The 20866-nt window shown below is 47.2% G+C and overlaps 1 protein-coding gene across 1 annotated transcript; it reads left to right on the top strand.

The window, feature by feature from the left end:
* The first annotated feature begins 316 nt into the window (after positions 1-316).
* On the top strand, positions 317-20748 carry POLR1B (RNA polymerase I subunit B). Its single transcript, XM_042789685.1, is given in 16 exon segments — positions 317-456; positions 551-718; positions 2615-2761; positions 3736-3868; positions 4900-5036; positions 6910-7133; positions 9474-9645; positions 11276-11306; positions 11309-11446; positions 12259-12540; positions 13136-13269; positions 13733-13903; positions 14500-14656; positions 15986-16182; positions 16585-16838; positions 19068-20748. Coding segments are annotated over 16 exon segments (3360 nt in total). The 5' UTR covers positions 317-324; the 3' UTR covers positions 19951-20748.
* The last annotated feature ends 118 nt before the right edge of the window (positions 20749-20866 follow it).

Raw genomic sequence — 20866 nt, 5'->3', positions numbered from 1 at the left:
GGGACATGGGTGGGGGGCAGCTCTGGGGGGGACACGGGGGCAGGTGGCTGGAGGAGGGGGGCAGCTCTGGGGGGGACTTGGGTGGGGGACAGCTCTGGGGGGGACACGGGGGCAGGTGGCTGGAGGGGGGGAGGCCGTGAGGTCACAGCTGGGCGTGGCCCCGGGGGCGGGGAGGGAGGGGTTGGCGCGTGCGCCGCAGCGCCCCCCGGCGGCGGGCGGGCGGGCGGGCGTGTGTGGGGCGGAGCCCCGCCCGACGCTGCCGGCGCCGCGTGCTCCCGCCCCGCCCCTCGGCCGGTTTCCCGTGAGGCGGCGCGGGGCGGCGGCATGGCGGGGCGCGGCGGGGATCCCCACCGGCTGCGGCCGCCGGGGCGCGGCGGGGCCCGGCGCGACCTGCCCGGCGCCCACATCGAGTCCTTCAACTACGCCGTCAGCGAGGGCGTCTACCGCGCCGTGCAGGTTTGTGGGGGGGGGGGGGGGGCGAAGGCGGCGGCGCGGGGCTGCCCCTCCCGCCGCCCCTCCCGCCGCCCCGCTTCACCCGGTGCCGTTGCAGGACCTGCAGCCGCTGGAGCTGGAGCTGAGGGCCGGCCGGGTGGCGCTGGCCGTGACCGGCGTGTCCATCGCCCCCCCCGCCGTGCCGCCGGGGACGCTGTGCCAGGAGAGGAGGGTGTTCCCGGCCGAGTGCCGCGGGCTGCGCGGCACCTACCGCGGCCGCGTCGCCGTAAGTGTTCGCGTACACGCGTGGCCCCAGGCGCGCCCCGCTCCACTCCCCCCCCCCCCCCCCCCCCCACCCGCGGAGCTGAGACAGCTCCGCGCCTTTCCGTGGGCTTTATAAAGCCGCCTTCGCGGTCCCACCCCGAGGCGGGTTAGAAGGGCTCTGTCCCGCGTGGAGTGGGCGTCGGTGAAGGGTGAGCTCCCCGCGCAAACTTCCCTCCAGACCGAGCTCGTAGCGGGCCCCCTCCGCAGCTGTGTTCCTCTCGCTGTCCAATCTTCCTTGCCCTCCCCACAGCCGTTTCAGGACACGCGTGGAAGGGGGCACCTGTGACAATCCCAACCTTCTTCCGGCAGGAATCCGGCTCTCCAAAGCAGGGTCGCTCCCCTGGACGAGCCCAGAGTTATAAACCCCCTCTTCTTCACAGCACGCGTTCGTTCCTCGTTTGTCTGAACCGCTCTGAAGCTGGCCTGGAGAATCCTCAGCAAACGTTCTCCAACGTGGAAGCAGTCCACACCCGTCGCTCTTACCTGTTCAAATCGTGTGATTGTGTTTGAGCTGTGTTTTTTCACGAGGCACCCCGTGCAAGGCGGTGCTTGCTTGTAATTTCAACTGCTTTTTTTTGTTTTGTTTTGTTTTATTTTGTCTAAAGCATTGCAACTACGAGCGATAAAAGCAGCTGTAAACACAGTGTCCTCGCTGAACGTGGAAGTGGGGCAGTCGCTGATTGTTCACAACCATTTTCCCAGACGCTCTTAAATTTTCCTCAGCTAGAGATGCTTTTATTTTTCATACCTGAATTACTTCCCCTGGGTTTTTTTTTTTTTTCCACTGTTTGCTTGTTTAATTATTTTTTGAACCTGGGTAAATATTTGGAACAAAACATTTCGCTGTGCCTTGCGTGAGAAGGCGTTGCCTTGTGCTGGGACAGCCTGGCCTCTCCCCCTGCCTGCCCTCGCACCGCAGTGTGTAGTCGCTCCCTGTTTCCCCCATGCTGCTGGAACCAAATGCCCCCTCCCCGCAGCTTCTCCCTGCTGTTCTCTCTCCCCCAGGGTGAGGAGTGAGCCCCCGGTCGCTGGGCAGCTCCTCATACAGGGGAGCCACTTTATACCTTCAGTCATCAAACCGTGCGTAGTTCTCGCTGTAAGGCTGCGCTGTGGATTTAGAGGGGCACAGGAACATTTCCCTTTCCTAATAATTCCTAAACTCGGTTTGCTCTTACAGCTGCTGCCAGGTGTTGAACCGATGTTTTTGTATTGCAATGCTGGTGTTTCTTTCCTGCGTGGCAGCAGCTCTTTTAAAGCCCCTCGCTCTGCCCGTACAGTTAGGATCGTGTGCTCCCACAGCGCGTTTTATCGCCTTGTTTCGTACGGTCAAGGGGTCCTTAGGCAGACCTGCTGCCAGATCCTGCTGTTGTAAAAAAAAATGGTTTCTTTCCCATGCACTTTTCTTTCTCGCTTTTCAGACCACTCATGAGCATGTTAAGTGAACGAGGCTTAGGAAGGGTCTCAGCAGGCTCGTGTTGTGGATGTCCTTTCGCTGAGCATTTTCTGCTTTCCTCTGCTTTTTCTTTTAACTCTTCTGAGGTCTCCTTTCCTACCCTGCAGCTGCCTCTTTTATGTAGGCTGCCCTCTTGAAGGCTCTGAAAGGCAGACTAGACTGTATCAGCTGGGTTCACTGTACTAGCAGCCTCTTTATCTTGGATGATTTTCTTCTGTAAACCTATGCTGTTTTCCAGAGTGTAACCTTTATCTACTGGTTCTGCTTTTTATCATCACTATTACCATTTTACAGTGATAAAAGTTTGCTAAACAGATTGTGGTTACATTGAACACGCAGTTAATATAGCAGGAAAGATTAAAAAGGCAACTTAACCTGCTCACTGTTTGCATTGTGTCGTTTTAGGCTGACATCAGCTGGTCAGTGAATGGCATGCCACAGGGGACTATTAAACAGCCCCTGGGGTATATTCCAATCATGGTGAAGTCCAAACTGTGCAACCTCTACAATCTTTCTCCACAAGAGCTCATACAGCACCATGAGGAGGAAGAGGTAACGGGGATTTTGCGGGTCAGGAAAATCTACATTTTACATGGGCAGTATCTCAGGCCAGCTTCTCTTTACAGAACTTGAGCATTTATATTTTGTTTCAAGTCTGACTTGTTATTTTTTCTGATGGCACCCGATTTATGGTGGTTCTCGAAAAATTTGTAGTCACAGCTGTCTTTGAATACAGGGATCTTTTTGGTGATGATACCTACGGTTCCAGTATACCACTTAACTGCTAACACAACTGAGGCTGTGTAGCTGTGAGTGGGCCTCTGTGGAGACAAGGGTTTGGAGAACAGGCAGCGAAAGAGGCATTCTCATTCTCAGTTGTCTTCTGCAGCTTTTTTCCGCATCTCCCCAGCAGCATGTCAGCTGTGGGGAGTTGCATACAGGATTATTTAGTGCCGTATTCTACACTCACTAAAAGAGGGAGCAAACGGTGACAGAAAACCTACAACAGTGTGTTACTGCTGCCCCCCATGCGTGCTGCCTGTACCCTCATTCATGGTATTACTACTGAAACACTCTCTTGTCTAATGACGTACTGTTTGGGGAGCTATAAATTAATCGGTTTGAAGCTTGTATGTGACCAGAAAGAGGTTTTCTGCACCGATGGCCCCTCTGGTTTATAAACTCAGAAGGAGAACTTTAGAGTATTTATTGAAAAAATAGTTAATGTCCGCTCTTCAGAGCTGTTCAGTTGACCACACAGGTTTTTGGAGTATTTTTTCCTTTCTTCCCCTAAGCTGTGGAACATGCATCCCTTTCCTTGGACTGTATGCTACACTTAAACTTCTAAGAGATACTGGCGAAGCGTGCAGCCTTTCCAGATGCAGTGCTGAGACATATGCCTTGCTATGTGTTTCACAGTTAAAACCTTAAACGTTTCTTCACATATAATAACAGGCGTTTTTGTCTTAAAATGCTGGGTTATGAATTTCTACGCGCATTAAAATTATTTTTCTTTTTTCTGCCAGGAAATGGGAGGCTACTTCATAATTAACGGCTTAGAAAAAGTCATTAGGATGCTGATTATGCCCAGGCGAAATTTCCCTCTTGCAATGGCGAGACACAAATGGAAAAACAGAGGCCCTGGTTTCACAGAGTACGGTAAGCTGAACAGTTCCCTGCAGCATCCTGCTAGTAACTACTTGAGGACAAACAGGAGTGACTATTTATAGCTGACTTTTGTTAGTTTGTTTTGGTGGAGCTCTTGTATAATGTTTATGTTTTTTACTGCATGTGAAAATAAAAGCTCAACACCACCATAACAGTAGGAGCATGAGGCAGATGCTGGCCTTGAGGGAGCTGTCTGAGCTGCCCAAGCTGAGCAAGGAGGTTGCAATCCAGGCCTTGCAGTGCACGTGGTGTTTTGTATGTGTAACTGAAACCCTGCCTTCAGTAGAATTCAGTGTAAACTGCTGAACTTGTTCCATTGAAAAATTGGTTATCCATACTTCGAGGTGGCAGATTGAATTTGCATGAAGCAGATTAACTAGATTCTTGGCTGTTCCATACCTTTGTCATGTTCGCTCAGTAAAACTTCTTTAAAATCTAATTAAACTAGAAAAGTTACGGTTTTAAACTCAGTTGTTATCAGCTACTGATTTGACTGGACCGTGGTGCTTGAGCACACACTGTAATTCCACGTAAATTAATTTTGAGGCAGTGCCAGTTTAAAAGGTCCCATTTGTTTTATTTTGCTTTGTCCTGTAGTAGATAGCATGGAACAGGACCAGGAAACAGCTGCAGCAGTAGCCCCTGAACACAGAGATGTGAAAACTTGACCCAGAGTGCAGTTAGGAAGAGTACTGGGGGGTTGCTGTATCCTGCAACCTGAGGTTGCAAACAGAGTAGTTGAGGCTTGGGGCTTTTCTTAAAAACTGTATGGATCTGCAAGCCTCTCAGCGAGTGTGCTTGCTGTCCTGAGACATTTGTTCAGTGAGAACGGAATTGAGCTGGTGTGTTTATTTGAAATGGCAGATGGATGCTGAAACAAGTCATCTGCCTCATGTTCTCAGCCACGGAGTACCAAAGTTTCTCTCATTAATTGTTTCACACCTGCTCGGGCACATCACAGCAACGCAGCCAGTTGGTTTTGTACTGCTCAGGTTGGTCTTTGCTTGTGTTAATTTTTGCAGGAGTAGTGATGCACTGTGTTAAGGATGAGCACACTGCAATAAATATGAACCTTCACTACTTGGAAAATGGTTGTGTCATGGTGAACTTCATTTTCCAGAAAGAGTTGTTCTTCCTTCCCTTGGGATTTGCTCTGAAGGTAAACAACTAATGCTCGTGCTTTCTGTGTTGAATAAATACAGAAGTTTTGCTAAGCATTTTTATTTAAGTCATGAGAAGAAGCTAATTCCATATTAAGTATTTTCGGTCATCCTTCCTATACTGGATGAAGAACTACAGTCCAAGCCTATGCCTGAGGTGTAACACTTGGCTGCAGGAGAGGAAGTGTGTGCAGGGTCAAGAGGGGGGAAGATTTGTACAAGGGGTTCATGGCTTCTTGCTGATGAAAGCTCTGGATGAATTGCTCTTGGAGGGTGTAAGAGTTTGCCACCTAATGTGGAAGATCTTGGGAATCTTTTTAAAGCAGAATGACAGGTGAGGGTTCAGTGGGGGAGCAACATTAATCGTTGAAGTCAGGTGCTCCCATCTAAAAGTAAACCAGTGAACTGGCCTTTGGGTTTTTTTAAGGAGAAAAATAAAATGCTGGTTCTGATCGGAACTGGATGCAATGAAGATCTGGAGGGATTTATCTGAGCACTTTTGATGGATGTAAACTCTTCTTTGGATAGCAAGGCAAAAGTTTTTACTTGAGCCAGGACCTTTTATATTCTCCTCTAAAAGCATGCTTTCTCCTGTACCCGAGCCAGAGCACTTCAGCTGTGTATGTTACCTACAGCAGCTGATGGAGCAGACCAGAGGCCGGCAGAACTACGTGGTGGAAGCATCATGTAAATCAGCTTCAGTGAATTTGTATCCTCTTCTTTCAACCTGCTGTATTCACAGGGCTGTTGCACAATGCATTTCACTTTTTCTTCAGCGCTCTTCAACTTTCAGTTTCAACAAAAGTAGTTACCAAGAGTAGCTGATTACCCGTTGGTTTAATATGCAAAGGAATTGTACTGACTTCCTGGTAGCTCATGAGATCTCAGGGAGACGTTTGAATTCTGAAAGCTGTCACTCTCTATGGGTTTGCATCCCACCCCCTGCATCCGTGAAGCTCAGCTCTGTTCTGGCTTCCTGTGGCCCATCCAGGTCTCGCTGCAGCAGTCTGCTGCGACTGCAGTCCCGCTGCGCTTCTCTTCTGGCTGTAATTCTGGTTTTTTGCTGTGTAATCATCCCAGCGCTCTCCTCTGTTGGACAAGTGGCAGCATGTGCTGGGCAAGAGGCACCGCGTGCTCTGGCTGCTTCCAAATTGGATATATCGTGATTACCAAGCAGCAGAACTGAGCTTACGTTGCCCCCTTTCATAAAGAAATCTGCCTTAGTGTCTTTTTCATGCAGCCTTCAATTTTTTCCTGAACTTTTTGAAGCCTACTTAAATGTGATGAGCAAATAGTTTACTTAAAGAGGCACATTTGCCAATAAATACAGCAGTCATTGGTTTGCCTAATCCTGATGTAAAGAAACAGCTAGGAAACCATTAGAACAGAGAGCTAAGAATGCTGGATTTAAGTATGAGCTTTAGTATATGAAATGCTGAAACTAAAGTGAATTTGATCTAATAGCCTTCATCAAAAGGCTAAATTGCCTTTTGGTTTGCATTAAAATAAGTAGCAGCTTGAGACAGTGGTAAACTAAATTCATGTTTCTGAGTGAGCTCATTCTATAAAAATATTAGTAAATCTTCCCTAAACATGAGAAGCCTGTTAATTCAGAGTGTGCAAGTTTGGGTTTTTTTTCCAAGGATCTCATTGGATTGGGAGCACTTGTGATTATTATCAGGGTATGAATATCCCCGGCATTACTCTCTAAGCACCTTTATCCCACAGTATTTTTCAGTTTGCATGGTGTAAGGGTATTTCCAGGGGGCTGAAAACCTAAATCAGTGGGACGCCCTATTTCTTTTGCTGTATTTTATGGACAGATGTTGTTCCGACTTTGTTTTTCTGATGTGATACACTCCTGTCTTTCAGGCATTAGTTAATTTCCCAGACTACCAGATTTTTGAAGAGTTGATCAAAGAAAAGGAAAGTGACACGTTTTATGTGAACTGCGTTACTGAGATGATGAGAGTGGTAGTGGATGCAGGCTGTTTAACACAGCAGAACGTCCTCGAATACCTGGGAAGGAGCTTCAGAGTGAAACTTAACCTTCCTGAGTGGTACACCAATGAACAGGCTGCAGATTTCATTCTGAAGTACGTATGTATGCGTGTGTGTGATTCAGTTTAACTGTATCGAAATTACAGGCAGATTTAAGAGCACTCTGCCATATTACATCACACTTTGTTATGGCTTTCACATGCATTTACAAAACAATAGCCAGCAGCCAGTTTTTGATGGGACTCCATATTATGATGATCAGTATTTGTGGTGTTCAGAAATGTATTTTAATGGACTGACACAAGTATTCCCAAAATAGTTTCAGGAGAGGGCATCAGCTGTTAATTAGATGTGGTTTTCTGACGTATTTGATGAAAACCAGGAATATTAAAGATTAAGGAAGAGAAGGTTAAAACTAGGCCAGTGACTGCTCGTGGCTCTATTTGTTGAACAGAAGTACTGCAATTTGTGGCACTTTATCAGTTTCACACAGTCGTTGACAATTATGAGGAGAATTATGTTTATCTTTTAAAATGGTAGAAATAAGATTCTTTAAAATCTTGTTTCTTCCATGGAATAAGTTAGAAAGGGATGGAAGAGCTGGCTTTGAGATGGTCAACCTGACAGGCATCAACTAAATAATTTTCTGGTAAAGGAGGTGTTTGCTCTTTGAGAGGTTTTTTAACACATGAAAAGGATCGTTTGGAATGCCCAGGTCCTTGAGTACTTGTAAATAGGGGGTGATCTGGTGGCTGGAAACATAAAGGCAGCCTGCAGCTGTTTCAGAGGAGCACTTTAAAAGTTAGTAGACGGGCTGGAAGCACAGAACTTTGTACTGAGAAATGTGAGTGGATAGTTCCAAGAAACTTGGAATTACTCTGATTTTCTTACTTCAAAGTAGTCTGGTGGGTGGTTTGGTTGGTTGGTTGTTTTTTTTTTCCTCGGAGATGTTCTGTACACCTTATTTGCCTCAGCTGAGGAGATAGAAAAGGAGGAATAGTGAAAACGTTAATTGGGATGTGCTCTGTGTGTAAGAGTGCGGGAACTGCAACTTACCTGGACAGAACCTGCCTTGAGAGTTTTGTCTTGCTTTGCAGAGAAGTTGTGAAGGCTTCAGTAGAGGGCAGTGAAGAGCAGAAGTGAAAAGCTGAAAAATCCTTGTGTGGTGATGGAAGATTATTGCACCTGTGTCTTAGAGAGCAAGTGATCTCAGGTGTCTTGGAAAGCAGTCAGTCAGCTTTAGTGGGAATTAGGTGTGGCTTTCCTTTTTGCTTGTGCTAGAGTGTTGTTCAGCCCACAGTTTTCCACGCGTGGATTGATAGCAGTGGAGATTTGGACTTTCTGTGGCAGGACACGGATAGTGTTAACAGAAATGTTTCGTGCTTTGCTACTACTTTCCAGCCCAGATTCGGGGTGGGGTGCATGGATGTGGATATGTGCATATACATGATCGGTGTCGTAGCTTGTCCTGGTTTGGGCTGAAATAGAGTTAATGTTCCTTTTTTGGGAAGTTAGAATAGTGCTGTGTTTTAGATTCAGCATTGGGTTTGGTATGAGAAGAATGCTGATAGCACACTGATGTTTTCAGCTGCTACTGAGATTTCAAGGACTCTCCAACTCCCCGTGTCCTGCCCCTGCACAGGAAGCAGGGAGGGAGCACGGCCAGAGCACCAGACCCAAACCGGGCAATGAAATATTCCATAGCATGTAATGTCATGCTCACTATATAGAGGAGGGGTGGTGGGGAAGGGGCTCTTTCTCTTTTTCTCTCTCTGTCTCGCTTCCGGGATTGCAGGATCTTGGTGTTTTGGGATTGCTGGCCAGGAACAGGCTGGGTATTGGTCAGCGGGTGGTGAGCAATTACATTGTGCATTGCCCGTTTATATTTTCTATTACTGTCATTGTTATCGTTTTATTACCATTATTAAACTCTTTCTGTCTCAACCTGCGAGTCTCCCTTTGCCCCTCCAATTCCCTCCCCCATTTCCAGGTATGGGGGGGGGGGGGGGGGGGAAGGGGGGGTGAGCGGCTGCGGGGTGGTTGGCTGCTGCCCAGGCTCAAACCACAGCATAGCTACTGTAAAATAACACGCAAATCTCATCTGTCGACTGGTCCTGACTCAAATGTCTGTTCACACAAACTGTATGCTTACAAGGACATCTAACATGGGAGCGTGTAAAATCAGTCTTTCACAAGGTTCATCTTCATCTAATCAACCAGGTATATCGGTGATAAAACTAGCCCCTTAAAAAGACAAGTTGATCATTTTTCAGCTCAGTCTCTGGGTTTTTTTCATTATTATTTCGTGGAATGTTCATATAATACTACTGGCAACTGAAAAAGCTTGTGCCTTGTTAGGCTTTTTAGCCAAAAAATGTGGTTTCTGATTATTTAGGAGCTGGTGTTAGTTGTCCTCCTCCTTTCTCTTCTTCCAGCAAGTGTATCTGCATACACCTGACAAACAGAACAGAAAAGTTCTATCTGCTCTGTATGATGACCCGAAAGCTGTATGCTTTTGCCAAAGGGGAGTGCATGGAGGATAATCCAGACAGCCTGATGAATCAAGAAGTGCTTACCCCAGGACAGCTGTTCCTCATGTTCTTGAAGGTAAGGTCTTAAGGGGTTTAAGCCTGGGAATGTAATGGTCGTCCAGTCCGGACCCCACAGTGACCGTGGGGACAAGAGAAGTGCAGGAGCCCGACGGAAGGGCGGGGAGCCTGGATATGCTGCGAAGGCTGAGAGGGTGCTGGATGTGCTGTAACTAGGCAGCGTAGTTGAGGAAGGCTTGGCTGTCTCACGACAGGGTGCTAAATATGCTGAAGAAAAGCCTGGAACAAAGAACTTCGTAGCCTTCCCGAGCAAATAAATGAAAGTGGCCTGGTCAGGGTGGGAGCCCGAGGAAGGAGGAATACCAATCCTTCTGGTGTTTGAGGAGGGTTTTGAAACATCAATCGATACAACAGAAATATGCTGTGGCAGTGGTAAAGGTCTGCCTTGCAGTGGTGCTGCTGTTTCACATGGCAAATGTGTAAGAAAGTCACTGCCCCCCCCCCATCTTCCATAAGTGATGATGCATCATGATGTCACCACACTCCCGTCTTTAAATTCCTTTACGGATCCAGAAGTTGATAGTATGCTTCTGACTTACGCAGTTAATTGATTACTGGTGATGTAAAAAGGCAGTTTCCTAATCTATTCCAATTTAATATGAATTCAGTTTATTTCTAGGAAGGGTTAGTCATTTTAGGATGCCTGGGGGAAAGTATTCCTGTTCAGAAGCTTGACTATCCCACGAAAATCATTGTGAAATAGTAGTTCCCATCCCCAAGTAAAGATACTTCCCCTGAGGTACTAGATAACTATTTTAACCTTTCTTTTCCATTTTAGCCAAAATTTTCTTTAGCATTGTTTTATTGGAAGACTACTAAAACCTCTCTACTACTTGAGTGGTTTCAGTGAGTTTAGAAATAAAAGTGAGTTCTGTGAAGCATTTTAGTGCTGTGTGGAGCTGCCACCAGGAACCAGAAAAGGTGACTTTCCTGCCTGGCCCTGTCAGATCAGCAGGGGCGGGGTGAGCTAACAGCCCCATTTCTGAATGCAAAGATCCTAAATAGACTAGAGTGTACAGTAGACACAGTGTGACTGTATACAATGGGTTTTCACTAAGTTCAGAGTTGCTGTATCTTACGTCATTTTCCCCTTCTTTATATAGTATCTAAGATCACAGCAGTGATAAAATTACAGCTAAAATGGAAATCCAGTCAGCTATCTCAGATTGTCTCAGCAACATTTAAAAACTGTGTGTCCATGGCCTTCGAGTTTTGGTATCTAAACTTCATAATGTGATTTTTACTTCGTCACAGTATTTAGCAGGCTAATCAGTGGAGTTATTCTTGTGGTCAGATCAAACGAACGATGTCTGCTTTGGGCTTTGCTTGTTCTTTATGAAAGTCTGTTGTTGTACTTCATTTGCCAGACTCCTCACCGGTCTGGGTGGAAGCGACTCCTTAGCTGTTGGATGGGTATTTCCCTTGCAGGTCTGTGTTGGCATGATACCGTCAGTGTTTTGATAAAATTAAGTCAGTGTGGGAAATATGGCTGGAAAACTGTCAGTTCACTAAGTTGTCCATCGTGCTGATTTCAGAGGATTTCTGTAGTACGTGCGACTGATGTGAAGTTCTATTTTGAGCCTTTATTCTCCTGTTTTAAATTTAAATCTCTCACTTTCACACCGCAGGAGAGACTTGAAAACTGGTTGCAATCTGTTAAGTTCGTTTGGAGAAAAGAGCAGAAAAGACAGATACCAGCATAAATGAAGACAGCTTGGTAAAAGCATTCAACCTGGCAACAGACTTTACCAAACCATTTGAATATCTTCTTGCAACTGGTAACCTGCGATCTAAAACCGGTAAATCTTCAGGCTTAAAAAGCCTTTTTTTTTTTTTTCTTGCTAAACCAAATAAGAAACAACATAAAACTGAACTCTTACCCGAAAACAACTGCTTGTATGCAGACATTGGACTCTGTAACTGAATTAATGGAAGTGGTCTGAGTAAAGGGATAGTTGAGGAAAAAGGCAAGATTTCTCCTCAAGTATAAACTTTATGCATGGTATAAAACAGGCTAGTTATTAAAGCAAAGCCACTACCCAGATAAATAGTTGGGACTAAATTTAGCATTGTCCAAAATATCAACCATATTTTGATTTGTTTTCCCAAAGATTATGTCGTCTTAGAAAGTGCAGTGTGAGACAGAGAAGGGACATTTGTTTGTCAGGACCTGCCCCGTTTGTCATGGGAGTTTAAATGGAGAGAAACTGCTTTGCTAATGTATTTCAAAATTTACCTGGTGCTTCCCTGAAACATCTAGTGGGATGATGTTGTAATGGATGCCCGCTAGGAAATAAAATGAGATTGGAAAGCCACAGAATTTCAGTAAAAAATACTAGCTGCGAATCCCCAAGTCTCTTCACAGGGAGCGACTTTCACGTGTTTCTAAAAGGAGTTGGATTTTAAGAAACAGCTTGGAATTCCAGGCCTCTTAAAGGTCACTGAGTTGCCTGTGCACGGGCATCAACAGCACAGGTGCCTTCTGTTGCTGGGAGCCTGGGTGAACACCTTTAGGGGTTGTCAGTGAAAAATAAGAAACTGCCTTGTAACATCACACTTCCTTAGTTAAAGCTGGGTGACGTCCTGACATAAATCTCTCTTTATTCCCGAGGGCTGGGCATGTTACAGGACAGCGGTCTGTGCGTGGTGGGAGACAAGCTGAATTTCATTCGCTACCTTTCCCACTTCCGCTGCATACACAGAGGGGCCGCCTTTTCCCAGATGAGAACCACAACTGTCCGCAAGCTGCTGCCTGAATCCTGGGGGTTCCTCTGCCCCGTGGACACCCCAGATGGAGAGCCCTGCGGTCTCATGAACCACATGACAGCCGTGTGTGAAATAGTGACAGAGATGGTGCCTGTGATGGACATTCCGCCTTTGTTATGCTCCCTAGGTATGTTTTCCTGGCTTGGTCGTTTCACGAAGGAGGTTTTTTTTTCACCTTTCTGCCCCGCAGACCCGTATCTGGGAAGGGTTCTCCAGGTACCGTCACTGTACACTGTTAACTTGAGAAGGTGAAATCAAATTAAACTTGTACTTACTGTACCTCTGCTTGGTGGTACCTCGCTTTTACAGGTGTATCAGCCTTTTGGAGCGTGTAACAGTCAGGGTAAAATGTCTCTTAGCTGTGTGCTGTAGCGTGAAGGTGTTCGTTTAAGCACAGGGAATTGCACAGTATAAGGTCTAAAAAACTGAACCAAGCACTGAATTTCTGATGCTGCTGGTGACTTGAATCAACCGCAGCTCTCTGCGATCACCACAATAAGGGGAATCCTTACTTCAGTCAGAAAATTGGGGAGGGGAATGGCGTTCTTTGTTGTGCATGTTTTATATTTTCCATTAAGTAAGCTACAGCTTTGCCCTTTAGGTCTGAATTTTTTGATGTCTCGGAAAGCTTTTTGGTGTGGATTGAGGCTTCCTGCAGAAATACCTTCTGTGTTTTGCTTGGTTTTTTGGCTGTTCCTTCTACCAACCCCCTCTTCTCACAGGTGTCACCCCCATGGATGGGACTCCAAGCAAGCCTTACGCAGAGTGTTACCGGGTTGTGTTGGACGGCTCTGTGGTGGGCTGGGTGGAGTGGGAGCTGGCTCCGGAGATTGCAGAAACCCTCCGCCGTTTCAAGGTTGTCTTGTTTACAGTGTTTCTTAGCTAAACATCCTCAATAGGCAGTGGTCAAAAATAGGCATGTTTGAAACTTCTTTTTTTTTTTTTTTTTAAAACTTCCATTTATTTATTTTTTTAATCTGACCCAGTAAGTTATCTTTGCCTGTATGTTAGTATTGGAGTGGGCTTTTCTGTTTTTCTTGTTTATATCTGTATGCTGGTTTACGAAGCCATCATTTTTAGAATAACTTTTTTTCTTGAAAAAGGTAAGATAGACATATTCTGTCCTGTTCTTGGTGGAGATTTTTCTAGAATTATCTTTAAAAACTTTTCTCCACCATTTTATATTACTATTTATAGTATAATATATTTATATTATAGCTACACCTGTGGTTGGCATTTTCACTGTGTAGCCTGTTGGATGCAGCGTAACTGAACCAGCGCTGGTTTGTGCTTCTGAATTGGTATCTCTCCACAAACAGATAACTCAAGAGAAGAGATTTCCTGCACGAGCAGAAGTGGTCCTTATACCCATGACAGGAAAACCCAGTCTGTATCCTGGCTTGTTCATTTTTACTACCCCTTGCCGGATGGTGCGGCCTGTCAGAAACCTGTTCTATGGAAGGAATGAATGGATTGGTACTCTGGAACAGGTAGGGTTCGCGTGCTGCCTTTCCAAAGCACTGACTGTCACACAGGTACCCAGCATCAAAAACGTTTTGGCAAGTATTTGTGAAAGGGGCTGTGTTGAAGAGTTAGAATGGGTGGCGAAAAGGTTTCACTTTCTGCTGATCGGTTTCGGGTAAATGTCTTGGGCGGACTGTGGGGATCTTTTTGAGCTATTGAAATCTGCTCTCGGTATTCGCTTCGCGAAGCTTTTGAGGCAAAGGATTGCCATCTTGTGAGTACTGTCTCGTATTGTGTTACATCATGCTCTCCAGTGGGCAGCCAAGCAGTGGATTGCTGGGGAACTTCCCGTTCAGAACAATTAAAATGGGAGACAGGGAGGAGGACATGTTACTGCAGTTTTGTATTTCCAGACTTGCTTTCCTTGTAGCTGGTCTGTGACTGTGATAGGTGGTCTAACCGCTGTCTGACATTTTTCTTGTCTGCTAATACAGACTAAGGTGCAGACAGCAGCCACAACTCAAACTGAAATGGATAAAAGGACTCTGGAGGCAGCTTTGCTTTGCTTCCTTCCCTTTAAAAGAAGGATGTGAACCAGCGTTGTCCTATTTAATGCTTACAGATCTTCATGAACGTGGCCTCGCTGGAGTCGGAGGTGGTGCCTGGAGTGACCACCCACCAGGAGCTCTTCCCTCACAGCATTCTGAGCGTGGTGGCCAACCTCATCCCCTTCTCCGACCATAACCAAAGTCCACGAAACATGTACCAGTGCCAGATGGGTGAGTGCTGCAGTACCTAGTACTACAAGTCCCTGGGCAAGGGAGAGGGCGGGGGGGAAAAAAAAAAAAAAAAAAAAACCTTGTGTGTCTTCCCTTATTCCCAAGTAACAGCTCTTCCCAGCCATCGTTTCAACATCGAGGTTGATTAACAGCCATTTTTTTCATGGCAACGTAAATTAAGTTTATTATCCTGGCTGCCTTGCAGTGGGGCAGTTCTAGGTTGTTGCACTCATGTTGCCTTCCTTAAGCCTTTAGTACATTTTGGTTGGATTTTTCTTAATTTGGTGAAGTTGATCATGTAGGCAGGTGAAGGGCACTGCATCAGCTGCTTGGTGGTGTGTGTGTGTGTCTGACAACTGTGCTACCAGCCTCTCGTCCCCACAACCGACAGAGGTTAACCTACTTCTGACTGGAAGCTACGGTAGATGCTGTGCTGAAGTTAGTGGGAGGTTTCTGTGCCATCTGTTCTCGGGGAGCAACGGCTGTCTTGGCACTGCAGCTGTTGAGGGGACACTTGGCTAGGCATCTGTTGCAAGAGAGTAATTACAACACCGTGGCAACACGGTGTTGGGTTTGTTTTTTTTTTTTTCCTGACAACTATTTGACAAAGATTTAAATTGATTTGGTTGTCTGAAAGAAGTTGGGGTAGGGTGTGTAGCGGGGTTTCAATCAGCTGATGTGTAAGTGATGTGCAAGAAAGTTTTTTAAAAAAAAAAATAAAGAAAAAGGCAAACTAAGAGAAAGTGTGTCAGTAGGGACTTCAAGAGAGCAGGTCTCATCACCTTGATAGCACGGCTAGCGCATTACACTTCTGACAGTATTATCAGCAAGCTGTCCTTAAAACACTACCGCTTTCTCATACTTTCCTGAAAGTATCAGCGTGACTGTTCAAAACTTATTTTCCTTGCCAGTATATTTATACTGCAGAAGCAAATGCTTTTTAGCCTGGAAATATGTAAGGTGTGCCTCACTATGCAAACATCTGGGGAGAGGCGGTGGGGAGGCGGAAAAAACCACACAAACAAGAAACTCCACCAAAGAAACAACAAAACAAAACCAAAAAACACCACACCATCTTTATTGGAGATTTTGAAATTGCAGAAAAGACAAAGTTATGAAATGCTATGAAAGGAACCGAGTGTCAGGGTTCATAGAAACTTTTATAGCTGAGCTTAGGGCAGTTATTAAATTTGAAGGGTTTTAAGATCGATAATCCCTCTATATTGTAAGTATTTCCAGATTTCTTCTTAACAAGATACACGGAGGATGAAACACAGATTAACTTTGAACTGATCCTGAATAAATCCAACTTTCTTTCTTCCTTTATAGGAAAGCAAACCATGGGGTTTCCAGTTTATAACTACAAGGACCGCTCAGATAACAAGCTGTACCACCTCCACACTCCCCAGAGCCCGCTGGTGCGGCCCAGCATGTATGACTATTACGGGATGGACAGCTATCCAATTGGCACCAATTCAGTTGTGGCTGTCATCTCCTACAGTGGCTATGACATGGAAGATGCCATGGTAAGCCAACAAAAGGAGAAATCCTGCCGTCCTGTAAAGGAATTTGATGTGGGGGACTGGGAAGAAGGGTGGTACCTAGCTGAGAAGAGCCTGTTCCCTGCTTCTGCTCATCCACAGGCTCCGTTAGGGTGGATACAGGAGGACAGCAGTTAGGGGTTGTTATCACAGGTAGTGCTGGAGACACTGAGAGTAAAGCAGAGCTCCTCTGTGCAAAGCAGTGGGCTTCCAGGATTGAAAAATACTGGGCTTACAGGAGGTTTGGGCCTTTTGGAAAGGTGACTTGCTGGGAGGCTTTGTTTAGGAAGGCGGTGTTAGAAAGGTAAGCATCGGATCCGAATGGAAATGTTTTCTTTGTTGAGTTTATTAGCAGGTCCATAACAGGCCTTTGTTTCTTCCTTTTAGATTGTGAACAAATCTTCCTGGCAGAGAGGGTTTGCCTATGGGAGCGTTATCAAGGTGGAGAGCATTGACCTTTCCCTCAAAGCCAGCAAGGCAGGCGATAATTTAGTATTTGGCATCAGGCCTGGTAATCCGAACGTTACGGAGAAGCTGGATGCTGACGGACTGCCTTTTGTCGGCTCTGTCCTTCAGCCTGGGGACCCCTTCTACAGCTTCATGAACCTCAACACAGGGGAGACCTTCACTGTGTACTATCGGTAAGTACAGCTTGTCCCTCCGGGCTCCACGCACCCAGAGGTGAGCAGCCTGAGGGCAGTTGGCCCTGAGGAGCTGCAGCATCTTTTCCTCCAGGTGTTCCCCTTTCTCCTCATGTGATAGTGTCCACGTCTTGACAGAGAGAGCGTGAAGTTGATGTTGTAGGTGACTCCCATGCGTGTATCACGGCTTTTCTCTAAGGCTCTGTATGCTGCAGAGCCTGACTTACCCCAGAAGGAGAACCTGAGGCCAGCAAGAATAAAGAGGTTGCAGAAGTGTTCTGCTGTCTGCCAAGGACTGCCCATCCCCTGCAGTCATTTTCTGTAGCTTTCTGTTAATTGACTTGCATATGGTGTTGTCTCTAAAAATCTCAACGAAACATCAAACGGAAAATCAAAATAAAGTGCCTGGTCCCAGAGACTTGCCAGAAAACCTTGTAGGAAAAGTTGTTACAGGATTAGGGGTTCAAGGAGCATTTTTATTAACGTTGCAGCTCTGAAACTGCTACAGTATTAAAACTTGTCAACTACACTCCTCCTTCCCCCTGGAATATTTTGATGATAAGTTTGTTAAGATTTTTGAAATTCACTTGAAAGAGAGAAGTCTGCTGAGGCTTTCATTAAAATCCTCTTAATTCTTTCAGGGAAGGAAAGCAAAATCATTGACAAAACCTGATACATTGAAATGCACCCTGTACTCCCAGTTGTCCATACAACTTCAGGCCTTACCTGTGTCTCTGCAGCATTGACAGAGTGAGGATAATGCCGTGTGGTTGTTCACGTTGTGAAGGTGAATTAGTTTGAGAAAGGTCTTGGGTAACACCGTTACTGGCATCACTGGGAAAGCTCTTGTTTATCACTGTGTAACAGATGATGCCCTGGGGAGACTGCTGTGGACTCCTCGAATTAGTGATTCTGGTCCTAGAGCAGGGCTGAGAGATTCGGCCGGCACACGGTAGTGGGGATCTGTAAGCTCAGCCTTGTCCTTGCACTTACGGAGCCCCCTTTGGCTCCCCCACCTCACGTTCCTGCTCCCCAGCTCTCTCATGCCAGCCCGGCCTTAGTTCAGGTTTCTCATCCAGAGAGTCAGGTTACCTCCGTACCATTCAGCTTTTGTTCATTCTTGGTCCGAGTCGGGTAATTATTTAGATTTCTACAGAGAGATGAGGTTCCCAGCAATCCGTGTTGGCTCCTGTCCCCAGTTTGCCCCAGAGACCCCGGGCCCGTAAGATGGAGTTCTCCCTACTGTCCTAAGTGCTGCATACACCGACAGATCTGATGCGTGGCTTGGGAGAGAGGGAGGACAGGGGCTTTGACTTCCAAAGTTTCAACAAGCATGGAGGAGGCTTATGAAGCAGTTTCCTATTTTGTGGTTGGTTGTTTATGATGGCCTTGTACCCTGGTTGCATTTGGACACAGCAAATCAGTCGCGTTGAAAGAGAAGCTAAACTTGGGTACAGACCTTCTGCAAACACTGTGTTCGTTAGGACATCAAAGGAGAAGAAGAAAAGTAACTTTGCCTTAACACGGGACAAAACGGATTTATTCCTTAGCTGTCATCTCCAAAACGAGTGGAGAGTTTGGGCTGAGAGCTCTGTAACAAGAGTTAAGCCTCCAGCAGACATCTCACACGTGGAACTTCAGGCTGAGGGTTCACCTGGAGAAGCAGCACACCCTGAACAAGACACTTGGTGGCAAAACCCTCGCAGGCTCACACTGTGCCTTCCCTTTCTGCTCTGAGCTTCCCTCTCTGCTTGGCGCTGAACCTGGTTCTTTATTTTGGTATCCCACCAAGATGGTCTGAATTTATTTGGGGGTGGGGAGAGGGACTGCTGCCTTAACACAAAACCAGTGGCACTGGAATGCAGTTCATCAGATAAAGCGTGACACGGGTGAACAAGGTTTAAATGATCTTTAATTTAAATCATGGGTGGCACATTACCTGATGCCCTGAAAGTTGTAGCTGTGCTTCTGGTTTTAGAAAAAGCAAACGACTGGCACTTGCGTGACGCCGCTGTGCTGCTTCCTTGCCCTAATTCTTAGGCAGTCTGATTTCCCCCACTGCTGGGTAGCACCTTTCAAGAGCGGTGTTGTTCCCCAGTTGTCCCAAGGCATTTTGATAGACTAGACTTACAGAGTGGTTTGGTTTTTTTTCCTTCATTACCCTTCCATAGCTGAAAGTCATTAGCTCACCTTGACATCTTTGCTGTGTTTGTTTTTCTGCCTACACAGGAATAAGGAAGTCGGCATTGTAGACAATGTCAGGTTATGCAGTAATGACCGTGGCACCGGGAAATTCAAGAAGGCTTGCATCACTGTGAGGGTGCCCCGAAATCCAACCGTCGGAGACAAATTTGCCAGCCGTCATGGGCAGAAAGGTATCCTGAGCCAGCTCTGGCCAGTTGAGGATATGCCGTTCACGGAGAACGGGATGGTTCCAGACATCCTCTTCAACCCCCACGGCTTTCCCTCCCGTATGACCATTGGGATGTTAATCGAGAGCATGGCGGGGAAGTCAGCGGCGCTGCACGGCGTCTCCTACGATGCCACCCCCTTCACCTTCACGGAGAAGAACTCCGCCCTGAAATACTTCGGTGAGACTTTAGTGAGCGCGGGTTACAACTTCTTCGGGACGGAGAAGATGTACAGTGGCATCAGCGGCTTGGAGCTGGAGGCGGAGATCTTCGTGGGAGTCGTCTATTACCAGCGCCTGCGCCACATGGTCTCGGACAAGTTCCAGGTGAGGACAACGGGGCCCCGAGACGCTGTCACCAACCAGCCCGTCAAGGGGAGGAACGTGGAAGGTGGGATTCGCTTCGGCGAGATGGAGCGGGATGCTTTGCTGGCTCACGGCACGTCTTTCTTGCTGCAAGACCGCCTGTTCAACTGCTCCGACGGCTCCGTAGCCTACGTCTGCATGAGCTGCGGCAGCATGACGTCTCCCGTGCTGGAGAAACCGCCCCACTCCTCCGCTGTCACGAGCAACAGGAGGTACTCCTGCTCTGTCTGCAGCAAGGTGGACACCATCGAGGTGGTCCCCGTGCCCCATGTCTTCCGTTACTTCGTGGCCGAGCTGGCAGCCATGAACATCAAAACAAAGCTCAACGTGGAGTAGCTCTGTCCTCGGGCCCCGCGGCGCTGCTGCTGGGAGGGAGGAAGCACGCGTCCGTTCCGCCTTGCGGGTTTCAAGTGTTAAGTCAGTTCTCAGGTTCCTCAAACGCTTCCAAGATTAATTTGATGTTGGTACGGAGACGAGGCGGCCGGCAAGCTGCGCAGCGAGGGCGTGCGGCTCTCTTTTGAAGTTCGTTTGCGCTTCCTAAAGGATCGCTAGCTGTCGAGGCGCGTGCGGAAATCAAGCAATGCCACGGCTCCCGCCAGGCTGCCGGGTCGAGAGCGGTGGGGGTTCTTTGTTCTCCGGGCGCTGGCTGCAGCTGCCAAGATGAAGAGGTCATAAAACAGCATGAGATGAATGCTGGAAATGACGGGGGAAAAAGAAAAAAAGGATACGTTTTGTTTCTCGAAGAAAAAAATCCTTGCAAAACATAAGCCTTAATGATGGGTAGGTGTCGAAGTGATTGGACGGTTTTTTTTTTTTTTGGTTTTGTTTTGCTTTATTTCGATGCATACGCCTTGAAACTCATGACGAAGAAGGAGGAGGCACAAAGTTCTACTTCCTGAAGCCACAACCTTGCCTGCAAGAGCCCGAGCCGGGCCTGGCGCGGGGGTGTTCGGCCTCACCAAGCCCCGCGCCGTCTCGGTGCAGCGCCGCAGCGGCCGGGCTGCTTTCGGGGTGCGTTTTGCCTCCGTGTGAAGAGGAAGAAGAAATCCGTGAGCCTTCCCGCCTGGATCTCGCCGCAGCCGCCAAGCTCGCCTTAACCCTTCTTGTTTAAGAATTCTTTTGTACGTTTCTAAATCATCTGTCTTCAGAGCCGTGCTTGGAGCGGGGGCCGGGCCGGGGCTGTGCTGGGGGCTTCCCCCGGTTTTAGGGCCCGGTGAGGCCGGGGCGGTTCTCCCAAGGTTTGGGGGGCGGT

This window comes from Tyto alba, unplaced genomic scaffold (genome assembly GCF_018691265.1).
Source record: "Tyto alba isolate M040663 unplaced genomic scaffold, T.alba_DEE_v4.0 Super-Scaffold_16, whole genome shotgun sequence".
NCBI lineage: Eukaryota > Metazoa > Chordata > Aves > Strigiformes > Tytonidae > Tyto > Tyto alba.
Note: the sequence above shows the minus strand (reverse complement) of the source record. Positions and strands in the feature narration are given on the sequence as shown.